This window comes from Penicillium canescens, assembly GCF_028828765.1.
Source record: "Penicillium canescens strain IBT 15451 chromosome Unknown utg000004l_segment0_segment0, whole genome shotgun sequence".
Taxonomy (NCBI): Eukaryota; Fungi; Ascomycota; class Eurotiomycetes; order Eurotiales; family Aspergillaceae; genus Penicillium; species Penicillium canescens.
The window spans coordinates 2,637,191-2,658,814 of NW_026703966.1; the positions used below are offsets into that span (position 1 = coordinate 2,637,191).

The window sequence follows — 21,624 nt, forward strand, 5'->3', positions numbered from 1 at the left end:
ATGCTTTCCCTCTCTTGTCTAGGAAATGTAAACATATTATCCATCAAGTGTTCAGCCTTTCAATTTCCTTGATCGCCACACAGCAGCATTATTACCCGACGGATAATGAATAAGTTCCGTGAAAGTCATGCTCATCCAATAAGTAGGAATATTCCCCGCATAGATGAAGTAGATATCCGGCAACCGAGGCAGACGGCTTAATCACAAGTCCAGACGATCCTCCACATCAGAAGAGACCAGCATCCCCAACATTCTCTAGGCGAGATTCTAAAGCCCGAACAGGCTTTGTTGATTTTCTACAGCAATAGAGTTTTAAATTGTCGTCCGCCTAGGCGTTCGTGCGCTGGCGATCATGACTTCACATGTAAGAGTCGGGTATAAAACTTTTGCTAGCATACGGTATATAAGAACTTCCATCTCTGCGTGTAACATACTGTATAGCACTCAGATGAACCTTGACTTATGATCAAAATGTCTACCCAGACGATCACCACCAAGCGAAATCCCGCAGACTCCATGGTGTCTACCTGGCGCCATGACCGATCCCAATGGAGCTTCTGGCACTGGATGATCGAACTCCTTGGACTGCATCTCATCGATCTCGATAATGAAGTCCCCGTTTTCTCGAAGAAAGATAAAATCCCAGCTATACGGGAATGGACGGTTCACCTGTGGATTCTACTCCACGCTATGATCCCACTCGTCCTTCATCATATCTACACGACCTACACCGGCCGAAACCTGAGCCTCATTGGCGCCTTCGCCCTATATTCCAGCTTTTTCAAGTTGAACGGTATCCATGAAATGCACATTATGCGCCGCCTTGGCCAAGTCTACGGCTTCTTGGATGGCGACAAACATCCACGAGATGAAATACCTGACGTGGGTGTTGGAAAGGTTATACGGGAACTCATTTCAACCTCCAGTCTCCGCATGGTCATGGCCATCTTTCTTACCTATCAACAGGGTGAGGCACCAGCATCACTGCAATGGAAATGGCTTCCCTTGGAGATAGGCCTCTACAGCATCACCGTCGACTTCTGGTTCTACTGGTATCACCGTATGATGCATTCTGTGGGACCCTTGTGGAAGTTCCACCGTCGACACCATTTGACAAAACACCCTAACCCCTTACTCTCTGCCTATGCCGACCACGAGCAAGAGTTCATGGATATAACGGGTATCCCGCTCATGGCGTATAGTACTCTGAAGATTCTTGGTTTGCCTATGGGATTCTACGAATGGTGGATCTGCTTCCAATATATTGCCTTCTCGGAGTTTATTGGGCATAGTGGTCTCCGGCTTCATGGCGGTGCTCCTTCTACTGTGAATTGGCTGTTGGAGTTGTTTGATGCAGAACTGGTCATTGAAGATCATGATCTCCACCATCGCTATGGTTGGAGGAAGAGTCACAATTATGGCAAGCAGACTCGTCTTTGGGATCGGATGTTTGGGACCTGTCATGAGCGCATCGAAAGCGTTAAAGATAATGTTGATTACGAGAATCGTGTCACCATGCCTCTTCTTTGAATGTGGGAGGTGGCGTGGTAGGTTCTTGAGATAGACGAATTCAACAAGTTCCCCCATTGATGGCTGATCCTACGCGGTCTGGCTAGATAGATGCCATGGCAAGAATTCTGACAGATGGGTACACAGAGTGATTGAATGCCTCGGCTGTAATGTGAAGACTGGTAACTCAGGGCCACATGTCACATTCTCTCTCAAGCTACTGAATCCAAACATTGTCGCTGGCAACCCTCCTACCATGCGGAATAAATCCCTATGACCAGTTTCTCTGGGTCCCTTTTTATCTTCCTCCATGCCTCTTTTCTTTGATGAGACTTCAGTGGGATAAAGAAGCGCTTTGATGTTTGCAAGACCCTTTTGATCGCCCTCCAACATCTCCATCCGATCCTTTGTAACACGGACTTTAGTATACCCACCTCCAAAATCTATGATCCAGGCATCATTATTTCGGTCGATGAAAACATTTCCGGCCTTAACATTGCCTGTACCATAATGAGGCAAACCGAACATGTGTTACTTCACATTTTGATAATCCAGGCATTGTTTGTGTTTGAGTACTGTATTGCAGGCTGGTTTCGATGGTGCTGGATTTATTTGTGTGTTTGGTTGCTTTTTCTCTTGTTTCTTTTGTCATTTCAATCAAGATCTGGTGTTACATCTACGGTAGGCCTTCTCCATATCAACTTTACAGTGCCAAGTGTAAGAGGTCTAACTGGCGGTGAACTAGTGCAGTCAATCTTCGGCATCAATCTCTAACTTATAAGGGGAAATGACCTATCAAGTGTCCTCAGATAGAAGCCTCAAATACGGGCCGAGTCTAAAACATAACAGCTCAACTTGATATTATCTACTTTTATTCGGTTTCATAGACCTATGTATAAATTGATTTGCACTATGTTAAGCTACTAATGAGGCCTGATATCTAACAAATAGAGCCTCACGGTGGCTTGCGCAGCCCTGGCAAATTATCAAATATCCTTAAATACTAATTTCACAGGATGAAGTAGGAAGAGAGGAAGGCTCCCTTCCGCAACATGTCTGGTAAGTGAACCAGAGTTCAAGCAAAGCCGCTGCTAACCACAAAGCTCACGTCATCGTTGAACGACGTGGCAGAGTCGAAAGTGTGGACACCGCCGTTGTTCGCAGCGTAGAGCACGTTGTTGTAGTGACGGAAATAGCGGGTGGGGTAGTTCCAGGATCTGACCGAGTTACCCTGGCCGTTGAGGCCGGTTTGCGGGCAGAACGTAGCGTCTTCGTGGAACTGCTTTGTGCCGTCATTGGCATTGAGGTAGAATACAAAGTCCGAGTGCCGTATGAAGCTACCGGGAGTGTCGACCGACTCGAAAGAGAAGCAAGCGCTATTACCAAGGCCGGTCCGAACTGTCCAGCTAGCCTGCTGCTTAAGAGCGGTGGTGCTGGATGACGAAACAACCTGAGTGTTAACCGTAGAGCCGGTGTGTGCGATGTAGTGGGTTGTGTAGCCAGAGGTCGTTGCGCGCAGCGAGATTGAGGAGCCAACGGTCAGTGCCGGACCGCTGGTCAGTGAGGTGACAGCGTATTTGGCCGCTACAACATTAGCCTGCACCGAGTTCTCGGTGGCATCAGATGGATATCCGGAGGTCATCACGCCCTCGTAGAAAGTGCCCTGGGCACTGACACTGTTGTCCCCGCCAATTCCAAGAATGATAGCACCTTCTTTGCTCATCGGGTTGTAGCCAGACGCAGTGGGGCGAACGCCGCTATAGTACGTTGATAGCGAGCCGGACGCAGCGTTGCCGCCCTTGATTGCCCACTTATTTGCTCCGCCCTTAAGGAACGCATTGACGAACCGGTAGGAGAGCGACGGGTCACCGGCGTTGTTGCCAGAGCTGATACCGGAGAACAGACCGTTCTCAAGATCGGCCATGATCCAAGGACCGCTGCCAGCACCAGAGCCCCAGGAAGTGCTATCACCATAGTAAATAGCCTCCATGTGGCCATTTCCAGTATCAAGACTATTGGTCTCGGCATTGCCGTAGTCGAAGCAGCAGCCACCATTGTAGTGGGTTCCATCAAGGACCGCGTACATGCCCTCCGCTGCATCGCCTGTAGCTGAGCCACTTACAGCGTTGTTACGGTAGCCGGTGCCGGGCGAGATGAAGACGCCGTACGCCTTCTTACCGTTCAGCGTGACCGGTGCACCAATTGCGCTGGCCAGATTGTCGTAGCCATTGGCCTCCGGGCCACTGAAGCCACCAGGTGGCGCCTGAGTGAGGTGATTACCGCGGCCGGACTGGTCATAAATGATCGTGATGAGGCAGGTCGTCCCGGAGCAGAAGGAGTCTTGTGCGGCGGCGTTCGCGACACCGCCAGCGGAAAGAGGTGCTATATCAGCCGTGACACCATCAGAGCCACGCTTCACCTGGTAGAGTGGGCCGGTGAAGGCGCTGTATAGGGCACGAGTGGTGCTGTGTGCGGCGATACAGGGCGTGCCACCGGAGGAGTATATATCACAGGGCCCAGCGGCAAGTGAGCCTCGGGCAAGTAGTCCTAAGACAAGTACCCAGGCACGCTCGAGCTTTAGTTGGGAGAACATCTTTGATCCCTTTTTTTATTAGATAACAGTGAGATAGGCACTCCCGTGAGTGTTCAGAACCGGCGACGAGATACTCAGACAGCCACGAAGTAGAAGAGGCGCGTCTAAGGGCTGCAGTTCCTAGCCTCCCTATTTATAATGCTTTTTTAATCTGTGAAGATGTCCGTAAATTGAGAGCGGCACAACGCTAGTAGAGTGGCCGGAATTCTCCTCCAATAACTATATCAGTGTACATTAATATGAGACACGATGGGCACATTTTAGTCTTTACAGGCTCGGTTAATTCCACATATTAGAAACTATGCTTTTTGATCAAATTATACTTGTCCTGCATACCATTATGCGGGGTGCATTCGGAGTGGTCCCGTTCCCCCTGTCGAAATCGAGATGTCGTTCTGCAGCGTTGCACAAACCGGGCCATGTGACACACATAAGGCTGCTTCTCACAAGGATCAAAGGAAAGAAAAACAACGTCCGTCTAACTAAATCAGGATCTGCCAAAAATTGTGAAATCAAATTTATCCGGCCACGAGAACGATCCAAAAGCAAATTAGCCGATCACTGTGACTAGTCGACGTGAGCATACTAGGTCAACTTAAAGGGCCAAGCCCAAATTCAGTGTTTCTCTTCCCCACTCCTTGGAATTATGAAGCTTTATCAAGCTTTATAAATCCACCAAGAAATTCTTTTTTTTTTTTTGCTATTTTTGGTTCTACTTGGAGCCCTCATCTTTCTAATTCGTTCAATTTGCTTCCAATAATTTTCTTAATAAGAAAACTATCTAAACTTTCTGCAAAGCCTTTACAGCACAAGTATACTCGTCAGGGGCTAATCAAGCATATTGTGCCACCGGGCTTTTTCCCATTTCATACTGGGGACAATTAACCGAAGTAACCAACCAACGGATTTGAACATCACATATCTATTGCTAGACTAGAAGCAAACAAGCCTAGCCAACGTAGGAAGTGGCGCCAGAGTAGGCCGCTTGTGAACTTTATTTGCAGGGAATCTTACGCCCTCGAGGGGTTAATGTGAGGGGGATGCGGGGCCCCGGATGAAAGGTCTTCATCAGCACAGTTAAATGACGCACTGGAAAAGGCCGTCGGGCTGAGGACACAGCCTCTTTTTGGTCTTAAACAAGTTCCGATCCAGGGGCTGTCGGTGAAATCTAATCATCTGATCTGCGTTCTGCATCCTTTTCTCAGTACGGTTCGATCTCTGTCCCTAATACTCCGGTGATCCCCGGGTCTACCTCGGAAATATTTCCAATCTGTTAGAAAATGCTCATATGCAGCAAGTGTGCCTTGGTTCCTTCAACTGCGAGTTCGGATCAGAATAAGTCGGGACGGGCCGCTCCAGGCGGAACCAGGTCGTCCTCATTTCCAGGCAAATAGGCACCGTAAGCGACAGCATCGAAACGCTCTTCTCTAGGGTTGATTTGGTCTCGATAGCACCAAAACCTTATTTGGATGGTTTCAGAACCCCGATTGAAGAAGAAGACACTACCCGTTATTACTTGATTTTTCGCATCCGATAGCTGTCATTCTTACTACCCTACGCGTTCTCAGCCAAGCCTCGTCCAGATTATATACAGTTTTGGTTCCTTGAATATACCATACCATTTTATTCTGTGTAGTAAGTAAGTAGGCACTGAATATGTTGGACGTTAACCTCTTCTTTCTCCATTTTGGTTCTCCACGGGCCGCGGACTATAGGAACCGCGGCACCTGTAGATTAGGTGTAAAATACGTCCTAATATGCGCTCTGCTCTTTAGGTGATGTCATAATTGATTATGTTCAAAAATAGTGTTCCCTATGTAATGCAAGGACCCAGATTCCTCCTACCTTCCTCCAGCGACTCGCACTTCACAAGACCAAACACCGTGGAAGGCGAGCGAAGGACATAGCTTCAATACGGTGAGGTGAACCCTTGCTTTACATGAAAAACTGTTTCATGCCAATAATAGAAATTTAGAAAGAGTGATTTTGTTCTGACGAACAGTGGGATCGATATAATGGTCAAGGTAAACAAATCGATTGACTCTCGCCCAACGCCGGGGGCAGGAATCTCTGCATGTTCACCAACGAAGCGTTCGCCAACGTCAGCAGCGACTCTGTAAATGTCACGAATTAGTCTTGATATAGTTTATATTTGAAGGCTGGGTGTCTTACAGGCTCGATGTGGCCGATGGTCTCATTCGAGGCCGGAGGGCAACGCCCTGTTAGACGGCATGGTCCTAGTGGAGGGTTTGTTCATCCATCTTGTGAATCTAGATGATATGCCGATAATCTCATTTAAGGCCGGACGGCAGCGCCCTGTTGGACGGCATGGCCCTGGTGGAGGGGTGTCCATCTATCAAATGAATTTAGATGATTGGGGGTTAGGGTGGGGAAGAAGGGAAGAAAGAAAAGAGGAAGAGAAGGGAAGAGGTCGGTATAAATAGTGAATGTGGTGCTGGTGTTGACGGTGCTGCCTATTTCCTAATTGGGTTCACATTCCCTTTCTCTCACCAAGCACCTCTGAGTGAGAGCAGGGCCCATGAGATCTTACGTTGAGGTCATATTTAAGATCCTTAGAACATGCTGACCTAAAGTCTGCTCATGAGGATCATGGGTATTCCGAGGAGTAAAGAAGCAGTAAATGGTGGAACACAGGGGTACATATTCACATATTCTTGTGGAGATTATCATTGCTCAGCCTACGAACATGCAGCAAATCGTGTCAGCCAGTTGGGCTGGGCTGGAACGTCTCAATAGCGATATTATTTGTCTTACTTAGCATCTCAATAAAATTCGATAAACTCACTCGTGCAAACAACTTTCGAGGCCATGGCGATAGCGACTGAGAAAATATGGTTTGGGGTTGTATGCCGGATCCAAGGATAGCTTACTTAGTTTTGCAGTATTTTTTTCCTGGCTTATAATGCCATAGATGACGACATCTTACATCAACTGGTTTCCTGGTCTAGCGGTTATGATTTTCCGTTAACAATTGCTTCAAGCAAGTGTTCCGGAAAGGTTCTGGGTTCGATTCCCAGGGAAACCATTTTTTTCGTGTTTTTGTCTTCTAGACTAATATCTTTCACGCCTTATTTAGTGTTGTTTTGGTTTCTTCTGTCTCTTTCGTTTTTTTTTTTTTTTTTTTTTTGCCCCTGGTTATTTGCAGGCGCAAATCAAGTGTCGTCTGTGAGTTTTCTTAAAAAAACCACAGGTTGGTAGTGGTGGTTTGCTACCGAGGCAGATATATATTTTTGCAATGCATAATCTTGTTAGTATGCTCACTCACCAACACGGCATTTTGCAAAAAATATTGGTATCTAGTTTTAAAAAATTACTTCTGTTTTGTTCTGTTCCTGTTATCTTATGCCAATAAATTAAACTATCTAGGCCATTGCGTCAAACACCTTTATTAGTCATTATGCGGTGGAAAACATTTTCAGACTTGGCGGTAAGAGACTTACAAAAGTGAATGGAGACTAGCTGGGTCGGAAGGAATTTCCAAATAGCGTACGCTAATATAAATAAGATATGAAACAAGCATGGCCCCTTGGAGTTGTATTTGGCTCATAAGTACGGGCCGGGGGGTACTGGTGCATACCGCAGAAAACATTTGGATCAGGGTAACGGCAATGTTGCAGCATAGCGTCACTAAGCCATGATTGGATTGGCAAGAGATCGTCACATATCCAATGAAAACTCTAGTAAAGACATAAAATGGCACCTCGAAGAATATAATTCGAGTAAAATTGCCTAAGAAAAGCAGAACAATAGGGCGAGCCTTTCACATAGTATAATCATCCTTGTTTAATAATTCTGCGTAGGGCTGAGTTTGATGGACCTATTTGAATTTGTAGATTTAGTTCTGACAGTCGAAATAGCCGGCTGAGCATACATCGGCAATCTCTAAACAGAAAATTGCACTAGTCAAACAAGTATCGTAGGAGAAACAAGCCCCTGCTGTACTATGCCCCAAAAGGGTGAAAGTAAACAAGGAAAAGAATGGCACCGGTCACTAGTTGGCCCTAGGCACAGAAACCCGCTTTTTTGAAAGCGACTAAATTAGATTGAGTGTGGATCTTATTTCCCATATATCATACCACCTGTTGTGGAGAGATTGCCTTTACATGTACGTTCTCCTACATTACCCGTGGAACATTGTGAGTTCGAAGGACGAAGAGTAAGTAAGGTCAATCCTCCGTGAAAACCCGGGCGCATGGAGCTCAAATCCGACCATTGTTTCCTGGATGTCTAGCACGTTCTTTGATATACATAATGTCTCTTATCACCGAGCTCACTGTCTCTCTCCCTTAAGTATTCATCTACTATATTTTAGATATTCGTTATCCCGACCAAATCAATTTCTGTAGCAAACCGTGGCCTTCGATGGAGTAGGCTGTGATGTAATTGACGATTGACAATTATCGAGCAACACGAAGTTCTATATCCACAACCATTGACCACTATCATACATTAATCAGAGATTTCTAAATGAATGTCTTAAAGATGTGCCGTGAAGTTGAGAAATAGAGTTTAGCGCAACGGTCGCCATCAAAAGAGTGCGTTACTAAGACCGCCACCGACAAAAAAAAAAAAAAAAAAAAAAAAAAAAAGAAAATCAACCACAGATCACTATCAGTTGCATGATGCTACAGTATTGTACTGTAGAAATATTGAGGACATATGAAACAAACAAGCCCACATTTCAAATCGAGAGCCCGTTTAAACCGAGGTAGCCCCGACCAGAAAGTCGCCGACAAGCATTGACTCGGAGGATCAATTGTACCGTGAGCTCCTTACCGCTCGGTTCGGTGGATACTTATTCAACGGAGGTATTCCCTCTGCGGTTAGTTCGACATAAAAATGCCCGGAACTATCGGCTTTGGAATGGATCAAGCTCGATGATGATCTTGGGCCGATCCTCCCGTCGTGCTGCAGAATTCTCTAGAACAACTTTAATGGGTTTTTTGATGATTTGATCCACCCCCAAAGCCTTACAAACCTTTCCATTGGCCATCCTGTTTCTGACCTTGACGGAAAGACGGCCCAGGAACATGATGATAAATCGTGAAAAAATGTCCAAGCTGCCAGTAGGTGGTGGATTGAAAAGGGAGCTTTGCCGTTGCATTTTCTAGTCTATATTTATTTCAACTTATCTCTCATACATTAAAATCTTCAAAAATCCACATTAAGTGTTATCATATACCACAATGAGCGTCACATTCGAGGTCTTCCGCGGCTCCAAAGAGGGCAAGATCGTGGCCGACAAGACCACACGCACCTTGCAGCACAACGAAGTCTACATTGAAACCACACACTCCGGTCTCTGCGGCACGGATGAGCACTTCCTCACCTCCGGCCAGGTACTAGGCCACGAGGGTGTTGGTGTTGTCCGCCAGATCGGCCCCGGCGTCACAAACGTCAAGGTTGGAGCTCGAGTTGGATTTGGATACACCCACTACGTGTGTGGCACCTGTCAAAAGTGTTTGACCGGTATGAATTCTCATTCAACGGATTTAAAAGCGCACAGCTAATCAATATACCAGGCTGGGACCAATACTGCGAGAATAAGAAGGAGTACGGCACACACGACCATGATCTTGGCTCTTTCGGCGAGGGTGTCGTCTGGGATGCAGGCTGCGTTGTGCCTATCCCCGATGGATATGACAACGCCGATGCTGCGCCTTTGATGTGTGCTGGTGCGACTGTCTGGACTGTCCTAACTGAGTACGGCATCAAGCCCACTGACCGTGTCGCTGTTATGGGTATTGGCGGTCTCGGACATCTGGCTATCAAGCTGGCATCCGCAATGGGATGCCAGGTTGTCGTGCTCTCCTCCTCAGAGGCTAAGCGCGAAGAAGCCTTTGGCTTCGGAGCCTCCGAGTACCACGTCTTCCGTGCTGGTCAGGACATGCCTGATTTCAAGCCTGTCAACCACCTCCTGCTCTGCGGAAGTGCTTGCGTTGACTATCCTTCGTATGTTTCAGCGAAATGACACAACAAAGAGTCGAAGCTAACATTCACACAGTCTCATTCCTCTCATGGACATCCATGGATCTATCTACCCTCTCACTGTCGACTTCACTCACTCGCCTGTCCCTATGCTGTTCTTGAACATCAAGGGTGTTCGCATCCAGGGTTCCCTGGTTGCTTCTCGCAACAGCCTCCGCTCTCTGGTTCAGTTTGCCGCTGACCACAAGATCAAGCCCACCACCATGACCTTCCCCATGACCAAGGATGGTGTCGAGGATGCCATGCAGACTCTCCGCGACGGCAAGATGAGATACCGCGGTGTCCTGGTTCGCCAGTAGAGCAATCTCTGTGTGTTTTGATGTTGATTAAATGAACTTCTAATGCGGCGGTTAGCATATGACGGAGTTAATAGTTTTATAAAGGTATGAATATCAGATAGAATGTTCAAACGGCCAAACAGCCATGTACTTCACGAAATCTACAAGAGGGAACATAGACACTCGTTCATGAACTTATATGCATTAGTCCTAAGTACAGATTGCATGATGGCAGTGGGGCAAAATTTGCAGCGGAAAATCTCAACCGGGTAAATGTTATTGGAAGGCGCTGGGTATTTCTGGACGTCTTTGTGTACTATAAGGGAACATTCGGCACACCGAGATTCGGAACAGTTGTTCTTGCCGAGCCCCATATTTTCTAAAAACTTGATTATCTTCGGGCCGTGTCCGTGTTCTTATTCAGTTTTCTGCAATCTTTGGCAACGCTCCTCTTTTTGCGCACACTTCTTCGCCGCTCCCTAATTACTTTATACAACTTGGCTGTTCGACACCCACTAACCAAGATTCAATGTCAACGATCAAGAAAAATGCAAATCAGATGTTCCTGGGCGACGATGGTCTGGCCAAATTGAGTGACCAGGAGCAGCAGATCTATGAAAGTGGTGTCCAAAAATTCAATAAACTAGGATGGAAGCGCCTCACAATCGTCCTGATCGTGGAGGCCGTCGCACTAGGATCTCTCTCGATCCCTTCTACGTTCGCGACTCTTGGCATGGTGGCGGGTGTTATCTGCTGCGTGGGTCTTGGTCTCGTCGCCGTCTACACTAGCTACATCATCGGCCAGGTCAAAGTCAAGTTCCCGCACATCACGGACTACCCCGAGGCAGGCAGGCAAATGTTCGGCCGATGGGGATATGAAATTATATACATAATGCTATGCTTGGAGCTGTTATTGTCTGCTGGATCACACTGTCTAACAGGATCAATCGCATTTGTGAATATCACAGGGAGCAACATTTGTACTGTGATTTTCGGCTTCGTGTCTGCCATCATTTTGCTGCTATTTGCCGTGCCACCGAGTTTCTCTGATATGGCTATTCTCGGATACATCGATTTTGCCTCCATTATCATCGCTATCGGGATCACCATTATAGGAACTGGGGTGGAGGCCGCTCATTCTCCTGGCCTCACAGCTGTCAATTGGTCAGCTTGGCCAAAGGAAGGCATTACCTTCTCAGAAGCATTCATCGCCCTCTCCAACATTATTTTCGCCTACAGTTTCGCCCTGTGCCAATTCTCTTTCATGGATGAAATGCATACCCCTACTGACTTTCCGAAGTCTGTCTGGGCCCTTGGTCTGACTGAGATCTTTATATACACTGTGACTGGCGCATTAGTGTATGCCTTTGTCGGCCAGGACGTGCAGAGCCCCGCCCTGCTGTCTGCCGGGAGCCTACTCAGCCGAATTGCGTTTGGAATCGCCCTCCCGGTCATCTTCATTAGCGGTTCTATCAACACTGTAGTGTTGGGTCGGCTAGTCCACGGCCGAATGTTCAAGAACTCCAATATTCGCTTCGTCAACACTAAGATGGGGTGGATTACCTGGCTCGCTGTCATCACAACTCTTACAATCCTTGAATTTGTCGTTGCAGAGGTCATTCCATTCTTCAATGATCTCCTGTCCCTTATCTCGTCGCTCTTTATATCCGGTTTCACATTCTATTTCCCGGCTATCATGTGGTTCATGTTCATTCGCAGTGACGACTCCTCCATCAGCAAGACCATATTGTTCAGCGTGATCAACGTCTGCATCCTGCTCATTGGCCTGATTGTTCTAGGTGCTGGAACATACTCGAGCATTGTCGATATTGTAAGTTTGACCAAAACACTCCGATATTGTTGTTCTAGTTGCGCAAATACTTACCCATGATAGATTAAGTCATATGACGAGGGTACCGTTGGGGGAGTGTTTTCGTGCAGTTCTTAAGCCTTTGTGCTGTGCATGGTTTATATATAAGTATAGAAAAGATAGACATATGTTTTACCTGTAATATAGAAGATATAGTCAGTCGGGCTCGGAAGTTTCACGATGCACTGAGGCTATTAGAGATTGGGGTGATGACAATATTGCACGAAAGTAACAAGAGGAGATACCCTGCACTTGAACTTACTCAATTGCACAGGGATGGCGACGCATTTGGCCTCCTGCCACTGAAGGCCAAGATGCGGCGGCGTCTTTGGTGGCATATCTGTGTGCTGGATATCCGATCCTCCCAATATCACGGGTGTGAGCACATCATGCACGTGTCCATGCTCGATACTTGGTTGTCTCTAAACATCAACGACAGTGGTCTTACGGCTGACATGACTGTGCCGCCCACCGAGCGTGAAGAAGCCACTGAGATGACGCTCTGTCTGATTCGCTGCGAGATCATGCGCATTGTGTGGAAACCAGGCTACTTACATCCAGCATGCGCCGACCCGGTCAACCAGCCGAAGGGCTATCACTCCCCGATCCTTGGCCAAAGACCTTCAGCAACGGTTGGAAGAGAGTTATCTCAAGCACTGCGATACCACTCCCATTATTTCCAAGTCTGTGTGACTGTTGCACGTTTGATCAGCGCCCACACCTGGTTAGTTACCACACGATCGTTAACGAGTAGACTGGAAATAGTCCTATATCCTGCGGCAAAACAATTGCCAACAAGCTGGATATCAGGTACGCCTTCCTCATACCAGGCATGTATGAAAAATGCACGAAGGTTTTCGGGCCGAGCCGGTGGAAATTCATCGTCCCGCTCTTGCTTAAGTCGAGCCACATATGCTTCTAGGTCTTCTTTATCCCTAATGCCGTGGTACGGGTCTCACACTAAGACGTAGTAGACATTAGTAGGTAAAATTGATTCAAATGGAGTCTTCCTCAGTTTGAAATCTACCAAAGCCCAGATTCCTCAAGGTGCAACCATGCCAGGAACCATTTCTAGAAATGAAATAGTCCGGCATGAGTCTGGCCGTTTGTTCGCAAAGTATTGTTGACAAAGCTTCATTGCAGCTTCCACAGCTTCAGAACCTACATGGCTCTCCTCGCTAGCTCATACCTCACGCAAGGAATGCAAAGAAGGGAGAGGTAGTATGTCACCGGATCCAAGAATGCAGGCCCGAGACAGCTTCCCTCCCGTCGACTCGACTAGGAGATCTGCAAGCTGAATCGCTGGGGCATTTGGCAAGAATTCTAGGTAGCAGTATTCCACTTGGTCAAGCTGCGAAACAATTGCCTGTTTGACACGGTCCACACCGTAGCCGATAGCGAGACAGCAGCCCCGCCGGTGACGTCCAGTATCTTTGCCCATTCTCAAGGTAGGTATACATTCCCTTGGCCGACTTGACAGGTTCTGACGCAGCAGATAAGTCAGAAACGCCCAGTGATAGAAGCCGACAAAGTGCGGATCGAGTCGAATATTGTCCTGGGTAACATGAAGACAATCATCTAACGGGACTCGCGCACTGTCAAGCATGGCCTGAAATGCGTCCCTGTAGCATGATAGAATATGTTTGCCTATATCTAAGGCTTACCTGAACGTCACGCTCACTATCCCTCTCAAGGCTTCTAAATCGAGCATACGCCGTTCCCAGACTCCGAAGCCGAAATTGTTCACCTCCAGATATGGTGAGCTAAAGGAAACGGATGATGGGGTTGAGCAAATACCAAGTAATCGTTGCCTAGATACCACATCAGTACGCCATTTCTAAGAATCAAAGGAAGTGCGATAAGGGGCGAAGAAAAAAAGCTGAAGCATGAATCTGTTACAGTCTTCCAATGTAATAGTTCCTCGCAATCCGTGAAGAAGATGGCTTTGGAGCTTCCTCTAAGGTATGGGAGCCCTTCTTCCATTGACTCCAAATTATGGCTCGTATTCGCATTATAGTGTATTTTTTTCAATAGAGAAACGTAAAGTAAACAGGCTAAGAACTAAAGAGACCCGGTAAGGCAGATGATACGAGCAATGTGTTTCCAGCTCGATTAGGCTGCGAGAGGACCCGTTTCCGATGAATAGAGCCAATAAAGCAAGCCTTATGTAACTAGATATGAGCTGGAACTACCATTAGCTACTTGGAAGTGCTGCTTCCATTTTCTGACTAGTGTATGAATTGTGGGGTGGACACCTAGTCGAGCAATTCCGGTTTCCACTTTAGATTACTATGATGCAAGGGACTGTTAATGGCGCATAATATCTAGCGTGATGATGACTTGAGGACCTGGGAGCCCTTGACCCGGTTCTCAATATGAGAATACTACCCGCTCACATAAAATGGATGGGCACTCAGAAAGCTCAAAATATACACTGGCGAATAAATAAAGTAACATAAATTTCTTACGGTGACAGAGTTTGGAAGCCATCGTCCGCACCTGGCATGCGTTGCTGCTAAGCTCTTAAGGACGCATTAGGGTGCTGTAACCATATTTCCGGAACATCTGTGAAGGGGGCAGGGCTTCTCCGGTCCGGGTGGGTATGGCATTCGCCGAGGCGCTGTTCAAGACATTCAATGACAGGACTAAAGCGGATTTTTAACTTCATAAGATGGCCGTCGGCTACATGCCAAATGTTGTGGGCTCTACCTACTACTGACATATCTTGAAGTACATTTCAACCATTCGTATACCAAAACCGACTATTATGACGAATTAATAAATACGTAATACATTAAGATTGGACAGCCCCGCTACTGAACGTGTGGTCTAGATCAATTTCATACCCCACGGTTACATAGATGGCCATAGCCTAGACCTGACACATTCCACCAGCAGAATGCAAATTTGTGGGACTCAGAAAGATTTCATTGTCAACGAGTTGCGGGCAAATAAGTACCATTTTGATCTCTAATCCAATATTTTCGCAATAACCTTTTGTGTACGATGCAAAATTGTATACTTTATAGCAGTTGGCATGCCAAAATATGTTAGATTATACGTCACTCTGCGTAACACTGTAAAACAGGAAAGTGTAAGGATGAGCCCTTAGTAAGTGGATACAGGTTTTCGAATTTTGTCCTACGGAGTTTACATCCATCCAACCATACTCAATTGTGGGTTTATGCTGATTCAATAACCAGTAATTCTCAAGAGATCTGACCTGCCTTCGGAAATCAGTTTGAGCTCTGCGGATTCTTGAATGGATAGAGATATGGAAGGTTAGCTCCTAGATAGCACTATCTGGAAAACATTGCACTTAGACCGGCGTATCCACGGCTTATGAAGGTACAATCTAGGGATCTGTGTAATCCCTTCAATTGTATTTGACACTAGTTACTCTAAGTACAGATTTGATGCTTTTGGCAGCTCAGCGGACTGACAATTGATGATTAGTACAGTGTGTATTGTATAGGGCTGAAGCTATTAAACTGAAGAGACCCAGCACCGCGAGGCTTTGTGGCAACTATCTTTCTTGATTTGATATACCATCGAACGGAACGAAATATTTATACTATCAGCAAAATGGGATTCATTTTAGAGTCAGCATATCTTTACAAAATTATTGTATATATCCCGACTCGTCTATCTAAAAATCCTCTTTTCAGTGTCCTATCGATTTGATATGTCGCATACCTGTCTCAATAGATGATACGTAAAACTGACTCGCTGTTCAGATCTGTGAAATATTGCGAACAAAGAGGGATTTAACATAAGAGACATCCATGGTTGTCAGAGGCATTGAACGAGAAACATTTGGATAATTGGACATGTCTCAATGACTGGCTCGCTTAACTTAATGATAATCAACCCCGGAGGTGATGCAACTGCACGCGGGTCGTGTACTGTAAATTACTAGTCGTCAGACCTAACGAGCTGCGGGCCGCTGCGGCCCGGTCCCGCGGCACTTGCCAAGACCTGGGCTAAACTCAAAATAATTATTCCCGGGCTCGAACAAGAGATTTCACCTTGATAAAATGAGTTCTTCATAGCGCTGCATGCAGAATGATGTGGATAATTCGCTGAGGTCTATGTTACATTGTGACATCCGGTCAATCCATACTGTTGCCTCTCTTGCGTGTCTTGTGTCCGCCTCTCCGCTTGGTGGCCCTGTTCCCCACCGAAGCTGTAACCAAGCCGTGACAGAAATTGACAATGGAAATAGATGGCCTCTGTAGCATTAGAAGAAGGCTAGACTTTAAGATGTACTTTCGTACTTTCGATTAAATACTACTGTATCATTCAAAACAGGTATCAGCTCTTTTGGAGATAAATGATGTAGAAGAGTACGAATACATTGATGTACCCATTCCGCGCTTGTCCGCTAATAATCCACGGGCTATATATTTTAAGCTGTCCCTCTGTCTATCAGTCTCATCCTCCTCATCTTTTACTACTTCTCTGTTCAACGTCAAGAATATTATCATCTAATCTCTTAATATAATCCTGTCAGAGTGAACCCGAACACTTCAACAAAATGGTGGCTGCTAGTACAGTTGATTTCTACAGCAAGGCAAACTACGACACCTTCGCGAAAACCGCCAAACCTGTCGAGGTCGAGCATCAGAAATTAGGGACTAGCTACCGCTCCTGCAAACTCGGAGATGGAACGAAGCTACTTGTGTGGAATCACCAAGACTATACCGATTCGAAAGAATTGACCAGCGACCAGTCCAACCTGCCAGAGGACAAATCAGTGCAGTGTTATCAAGTCCTCAAAGGCACTACTTCTGTCGTTGGCGTCCGGTTTAAAGATGCTACCGGTGGAGAAAAGGGCCAATATTCCCTTCTTTTGAAACTCGCCAACATTGGCGACGTTACAGTATGGTCAGACATGTCGGACAAATACGCGATTGCCGGTACTGTGCCCCGGGATGGTACACTGGTGACAACCGCCTTGTATGTTCGGGATAAGAAGACGGGTGTATATGTTGTCACCGGGTCGATCTATTTCAAATGGGACAATGACAAGCAGAAAGTTGTGGTTCTGGATCAGGAAGGCTGGCCGAAGAAGCAGCTTAAGCATGAAGACGATGGTAAAAACAACTTTACTATTACCTTGATTTCGACTGAGCAATAATCTACAACACATGCTTGCTTGCTAGGAGGTTGGTGACGACAAAAGATATGGGAACACAAGTTAGATTGACAAGATATGTGGAAGGATTGTTGTTTATTTTCTACTGTCTTCTTCTCATGCCTTGGTATGGGTTTTGTCCTACAAGTGGGTTTCCCCGTGCTGTTATGCAAATGCAGAGGCAATAAATAATTGGAGAAGTTTCTTATTCGGGAATGGGGATTGCGATCACGCCACACTTTACTCCGCACTGTAGCACCCATATTTCCACCTCAGCTATATAATCTTATACTGAGTCGGTTACTCAATGTAACAACCAGCTGATAATGATAAAATGTCAACCTGCTGGGGATCTATCGAAAGTCAAGGGTTTCGATTCAGGCTCTTTGGGCTAGTCGACCATTGAGGAGACAGTCGAGCTGCTCCTCAGAAAGCACAATACCTCTGCATCAGTCGGATATTTACGCAAAACAGGGATATTTGAAGCATCCGCAACTTTGATCTTTTTGCGGAACAAAAGTAATATGAAAGGAATTCCAACTAAGCCATTTGTATTATTTTGCCGCGCACGTAACTAGATGAATCTCCCTATAGCAGAACAAAGTAATGTAATCGGAAACCGCATGGACAAAGTCTTCTAAGATGCTTAAATATAAGAATCTAAGATCCCCGCAGGTCTGAGGTTTCCCACTGAGCTGGATTCGAAAACTACTATTAAATGACCACCAATCTTTCTTTCTTAGTTCTTATTAATTCCAGTATCCAGGATGGATGGCAGAAGGAAACAGTATCGTTAAGCGTTTCGCGGTTCTCTGCTCACCCCTTATATCGGAGTTTGATCAAGCCTCGGGGCGTCGAGGGTCAGGTCCCCAAGTATTCAAGAAAAAGCATATCTTTGAAAGCCAACACATCTACTGCTCGATACACAACAGCAATAGTTTTTCGCGACGTGCAGTGGTGCGAAGTCTCACTAGTTTTCCATACGTTTCTCGCGAAGCCCCTTGGTTCGAAGCGATGTGCTGACACTGGGGCACATCGGCGATGTTGATGAAGACTTCCGAAAAAGCCTGCAGCTTTACTAACCAAACCATAATTCTTACTTACTGTTCTGGAGTCTCGGTACATTGAGAAACGGGGGAAATGTGCTCGAATGTAGCGTGTGGCTTAGATGGTATGGCTGGCTTTAGGGTGGGTCTGAGTCCGCGGGCCAAGAATGGTGAAGCGCTAAAGCTAATAGCCCCCTACTCATTCTAGGAGAGTATTTTTAGACTGTTTGGACCGACGTGGCATAAGCACTAAGTTATTATCGTCTAAATAAGTCTTGATCTAACGCAATAGCCGCATCAATACATTATAGCGGTTAAAGCCTTCAATCGAGCCGTCCCCCACGTTTTCAGGAAAAAGTAAATTAATTCCCTGAGCCGATAAGTTCAGCCAATTTATGTCCCATACTGTATTACGCTTTCCTCAATCCCTTCAGTTGCAGTACTTCTGCGACCTCCCGAGACAGCAAAACTCATAACACTCTTCGTTGTTTATCTTTGAAATTTGAGGATGTCTGCCCCGCGCAAGACTGTTCTAGTCACTGGCGCCACCGGCAAGCAAGGCGGCGCTCTCATCCAGAGCCTCCTCTCAAGCCCTGACACGGCCGGGTTCAACATCATCGCGGTAACGCGAGACGTCGCCAGCACACGGGCGCTGAAGCTTGGAGCGAATTTCAACGTGTCCGTCGTGGATGGAGACATGGCCCAGCCCGAGGCCATTTTCCAAAAAGTCAGCCCTGTGTGGGGTGTGTACAGCGTGCAGGTTAACTCGGACGCAGAGGAGCAGCAAGGCATGGCCATCGTCGACGCGGCAGTTGCTCATGGCGTGCGCCACTTCGTCTATTCATCAGGTGACCGTGGTGGCCCCGAGAAGTCTCCCATCAATCCTACCAAAGTTAAAAACTTTGCTGCCAAGTACCGCATTGAGAATCACTTGGTGGAGAGGGCCACGGCCAGCCCACAAAAGATGACTTACACGATCCTACGGCCGGTGACGTTCTTTGAGAATCTCACTACCGATATCCATGGGAAGGGATTCGCCCGCATGTGGGAGCAAATGGGGGACAAGAAGCTGCAGTTCGTGTCGACTCGGGATATTGGTCGGGTTGCGGCCTACAGCTTCATGCGTCCCCACGAATACCGCAATGTTGCTTTGACATTGGTGGGCGATGAGCTAACCCAAACAGAGGCCGAGACCATGTTTAAGGCTGCCGTGGGATTCTCTATGCCCTTGGCTCCTTGCCCCGTGGCTTCAACAGTCAAGTTCCTTTTGAAGGGTACGGTGGGCGATATGTTCCGTTGGTTTGAGAGTGAAGGGTATGGAGGTGATGTGGCTGCATGCCGCCAGCTCTACCCTGGGATGAAGGACTTCAAAGCCTGGATCGAGGAGAACAAGGGTCAGTGGTCGACCTAGCTACTGTACTGTACTTCAGAGGCTCCCTTCCAGTTTCTTGCGAGTAGCTTGACAATCTAGAGAAGACTATGCCGCATGAGGTCCCATCATACTAGGCTATGACTAGTCTTCGCCAAACCCCATTGATTGAAAATATATCTCATTTTTTGCATAGATATACATAAATACGCCAAGTCCTTCCTAATTGGTACTACTTATACATATTGAAATGGGGATGGCACGATGGCAGTCTGACACAGGAGATGGGTTGATATCAACAAAGAGCATACAACCAGCCACTCCCCTGATCGGCAGGAGTCGTAGAGAGTGACTGCTAATGGCGTAGACCGCTCTAGAGCCTGACTTAACAAAGGCGCATGGTGAAATTCATCAGTTACATATATACGCATATATCAATACAGAGGCAGCGTCTAATTACCGCTCAATAGACTAACTCTTAACTTAAATAAGCTCCGTTACATATGAAGTCAAGTCTATAAACCCTCGGACTCAAACCGCCCTCACCTGAAAACAAGGCGCTAAAACCCCAGTCTCAACACCAACAGTATTAAAGATCCTCTGATAATGAAACCTCTCCAAAATCCCCGGAACCCCATCTCCATCCCCATCTGCCCCAATACCAATACCCAACTGCGCCAAGACCTCCACAACAGCACAGTAAAGAACGCTAACGTTCCCATCCTCAATCTTAACCGAAATCCCCAGCGGCCCCTCAACCCCCAGCTTCCTCGTCGCCGCACACTCCCTCACTCCGATCCCATAACACCCATCCGCGCCAAGCTTCCCAATGAGCAAACCCCCATACGCCTCCATGAGCAATGTACAAAAACGACTTTCACCACCGACAAGGCCGGGATGGCGCCACATAGCATTGAAAACCCGACTCATGGCTTCTGTTCTCGTACCCATGAAGGTAGAAGGGTTGGTAGCCATGATATCAGCTGCAGCGGCGAATGTAGCGTTCATACGTGCTAGATAGTGGAGTTCGAAGGCTGGGGCAGGGAGATTACAGCCGTCAAGGCCCCAGACTGATTCATCGCGAGTATCATCACCAGGGCCATCACCAAGCCCAAGACCACAGACTTCATCAACAACACGACGAACATGGAGCTGGATAGGATGTGTCGGGAGATGATACCCCTCCACTCCATCCCCATCCCCATCATCACCAGCCAAAACCTTCGCACCGGCAATCATACCAACATGCTTGCCAGAACAATTACTACAAACTGGCCCCGGCACAAAATCCCTCTTGATCCAATCTCGATGGACAGAATCAGAAAGAGGGATATGACCCCCACATCGAAGATCCAGTTCTCCGGCACCGATCTTGTGAAGCATAGAGCGCGCACGAGCGATATGTCGTTCTTCGCTGTTATTCGATGCACACATGAACGCTAGATCGCCTTCGTCGAGCTTGAATTTGTCGACTGCGCCTGTTTCGACGATTGCGAGTGCCTGTGCTGGTTTTGCTGCTGAGCGGGCTAGGGTTAGGCGATGGGGATCGCCGACATAGTAGAGGAGGTCGCCTTTTGTATTTGTTATTGCTGCGTGGACGCTGTGGCTGTTTTCGACAACGCCGCCTCGGGTGGAGGTTATTGTGTTTTTGGTTATTGTGTCTTTCTGGAGGGGGCGGCGCATATCTTTTTGGGTTGGTGGTGGTGGATGATAGTATGTGATTGTTTAGGTGAGTTTCTTAACCTTTTTATTGGATTCTTTTGCGTACTGGCGATTTCTGTGCCGATGTGTCATGGTCGGCAAGTTCCGACAG

General features: G+C 47.0%; 10 protein-coding genes across 10 annotated transcripts; 6 read left to right on the plus strand and 4 right to left on the minus strand.

Annotated features, from left to right (window-relative positions):
- Positions 1–471: 471 nt before the first annotated feature.
- N7446_006357 (sterol desaturase family protein) lies at positions 472–1,530 on the plus strand (the record flags this gene model as incomplete). The annotated part of the gene is made up of 1 exon (XM_058515105.1): positions 472–1,530. One exon carries the CDS (start codon positions 472–474, stop codon positions 1,528–1,530), a length of 1,059 nt encoding a protein of 352 aa, XP_058372283.1.
- A 1,054-nt stretch (positions 1,531–2,584) lies between these two features.
- On the minus strand, positions 2,585–4,102 carry N7446_006358 (alpha-L-arabinofuranosidase B; the record flags this gene model as incomplete). The annotated part of the gene is made up of 1 exon (XM_058515106.1): positions 2,585–4,102. The coding sequence occupies one exon, from the start codon at positions 4,100–4,102 to the stop codon at positions 2,585–2,587; it is 1,518 nt and encodes a 505-aa protein (XP_058372284.1).
- A 4,870-nt stretch (positions 4,103–8,972) lies between these two features.
- On the minus strand, positions 8,973–9,155 carry N7446_006359 (uncharacterized protein; the record flags this gene model as incomplete). Its single annotated transcript, XM_058515107.1, has 1 exon — positions 8,973–9,155. One exon carries the CDS (start codon positions 9,153–9,155, stop codon positions 8,973–8,975), a length of 183 nt encoding a protein of 60 aa, XP_058372285.1.
- Positions 9,156–9,309: 154 nt separating this feature from the next.
- N7446_006360 (NAD(P)-dependent alcohol dehydrogenase) lies at positions 9,310–10,410 on the plus strand (the record flags this gene model as incomplete). Its single annotated transcript, XM_058515108.1, has 3 exons — positions 9,310–9,592; positions 9,646–10,075; positions 10,128–10,410. The coding sequence occupies 3 exons, from the start codon at positions 9,310–9,312 to the stop codon at positions 10,408–10,410; spliced, it is 996 nt and encodes a 331-aa protein (XP_058372286.1).
- Positions 10,411–10,918: 508 nt separating this feature from the next.
- Positions 10,919–12,337, plus strand: N7446_006361 (uncharacterized protein; the record flags this gene model as incomplete). The annotated part of the gene is made up of 2 exons (XM_058515109.1): positions 10,919–12,220; positions 12,284–12,337. The coding sequence occupies 2 exons, from the start codon at positions 10,919–10,921 to the stop codon at positions 12,335–12,337; spliced, it is 1,356 nt and encodes a 451-aa protein (XP_058372287.1).
- Positions 12,338–12,648: 311 nt separating this feature from the next.
- On the plus strand, positions 12,649–12,952 carry N7446_006362 (uncharacterized protein; the record flags this gene model as incomplete). The annotated part of the gene is made up of 2 exons (XM_058515110.1): positions 12,649–12,792; positions 12,821–12,952. 2 exons carry the CDS (start codon positions 12,649–12,651, stop codon positions 12,950–12,952), a joined length of 276 nt encoding a protein of 91 aa, XP_058372288.1.
- A 490-nt stretch (positions 12,953–13,442) lies between these two features.
- N7446_006363 (uncharacterized protein) lies at positions 13,443–13,700 on the minus strand (the record flags this gene model as incomplete). Its single annotated transcript, XM_058515111.1, has 1 exon — positions 13,443–13,700. The coding sequence occupies one exon, from the start codon at positions 13,698–13,700 to the stop codon at positions 13,443–13,445; it is 258 nt and encodes an 85-aa protein (XP_058372289.1).
- Positions 13,701–16,796: 3,096 nt separating this feature from the next.
- On the plus strand, positions 16,797–17,399 carry N7446_006364 (uncharacterized protein; the record flags this gene model as incomplete). The annotated part of the gene is made up of 1 exon (XM_058515112.1): positions 16,797–17,399. One exon carries the CDS (start codon positions 16,797–16,799, stop codon positions 17,397–17,399), a length of 603 nt encoding a protein of 200 aa, XP_058372290.1.
- Positions 17,400–18,950: 1,551 nt separating this feature from the next.
- On the plus strand, positions 18,951–19,853 carry N7446_006365 (uncharacterized protein; the record flags this gene model as incomplete). Its single annotated transcript, XM_058515113.1, has 1 exon — positions 18,951–19,853. One exon carries the CDS (start codon positions 18,951–18,953, stop codon positions 19,851–19,853), a length of 903 nt encoding a protein of 300 aa, XP_058372291.1.
- Positions 19,854–20,342: 489 nt separating this feature from the next.
- On the minus strand, positions 20,343–21,494 carry N7446_006366 (asparaginase; the record flags this gene model as incomplete). Its single annotated transcript, XM_058515114.1, has 1 exon — positions 20,343–21,494. One exon carries the CDS (start codon positions 21,492–21,494, stop codon positions 20,343–20,345), a length of 1,152 nt encoding a protein of 383 aa, XP_058372292.1.
- Positions 21,495–21,624: the final 130 nt, after the last annotated feature.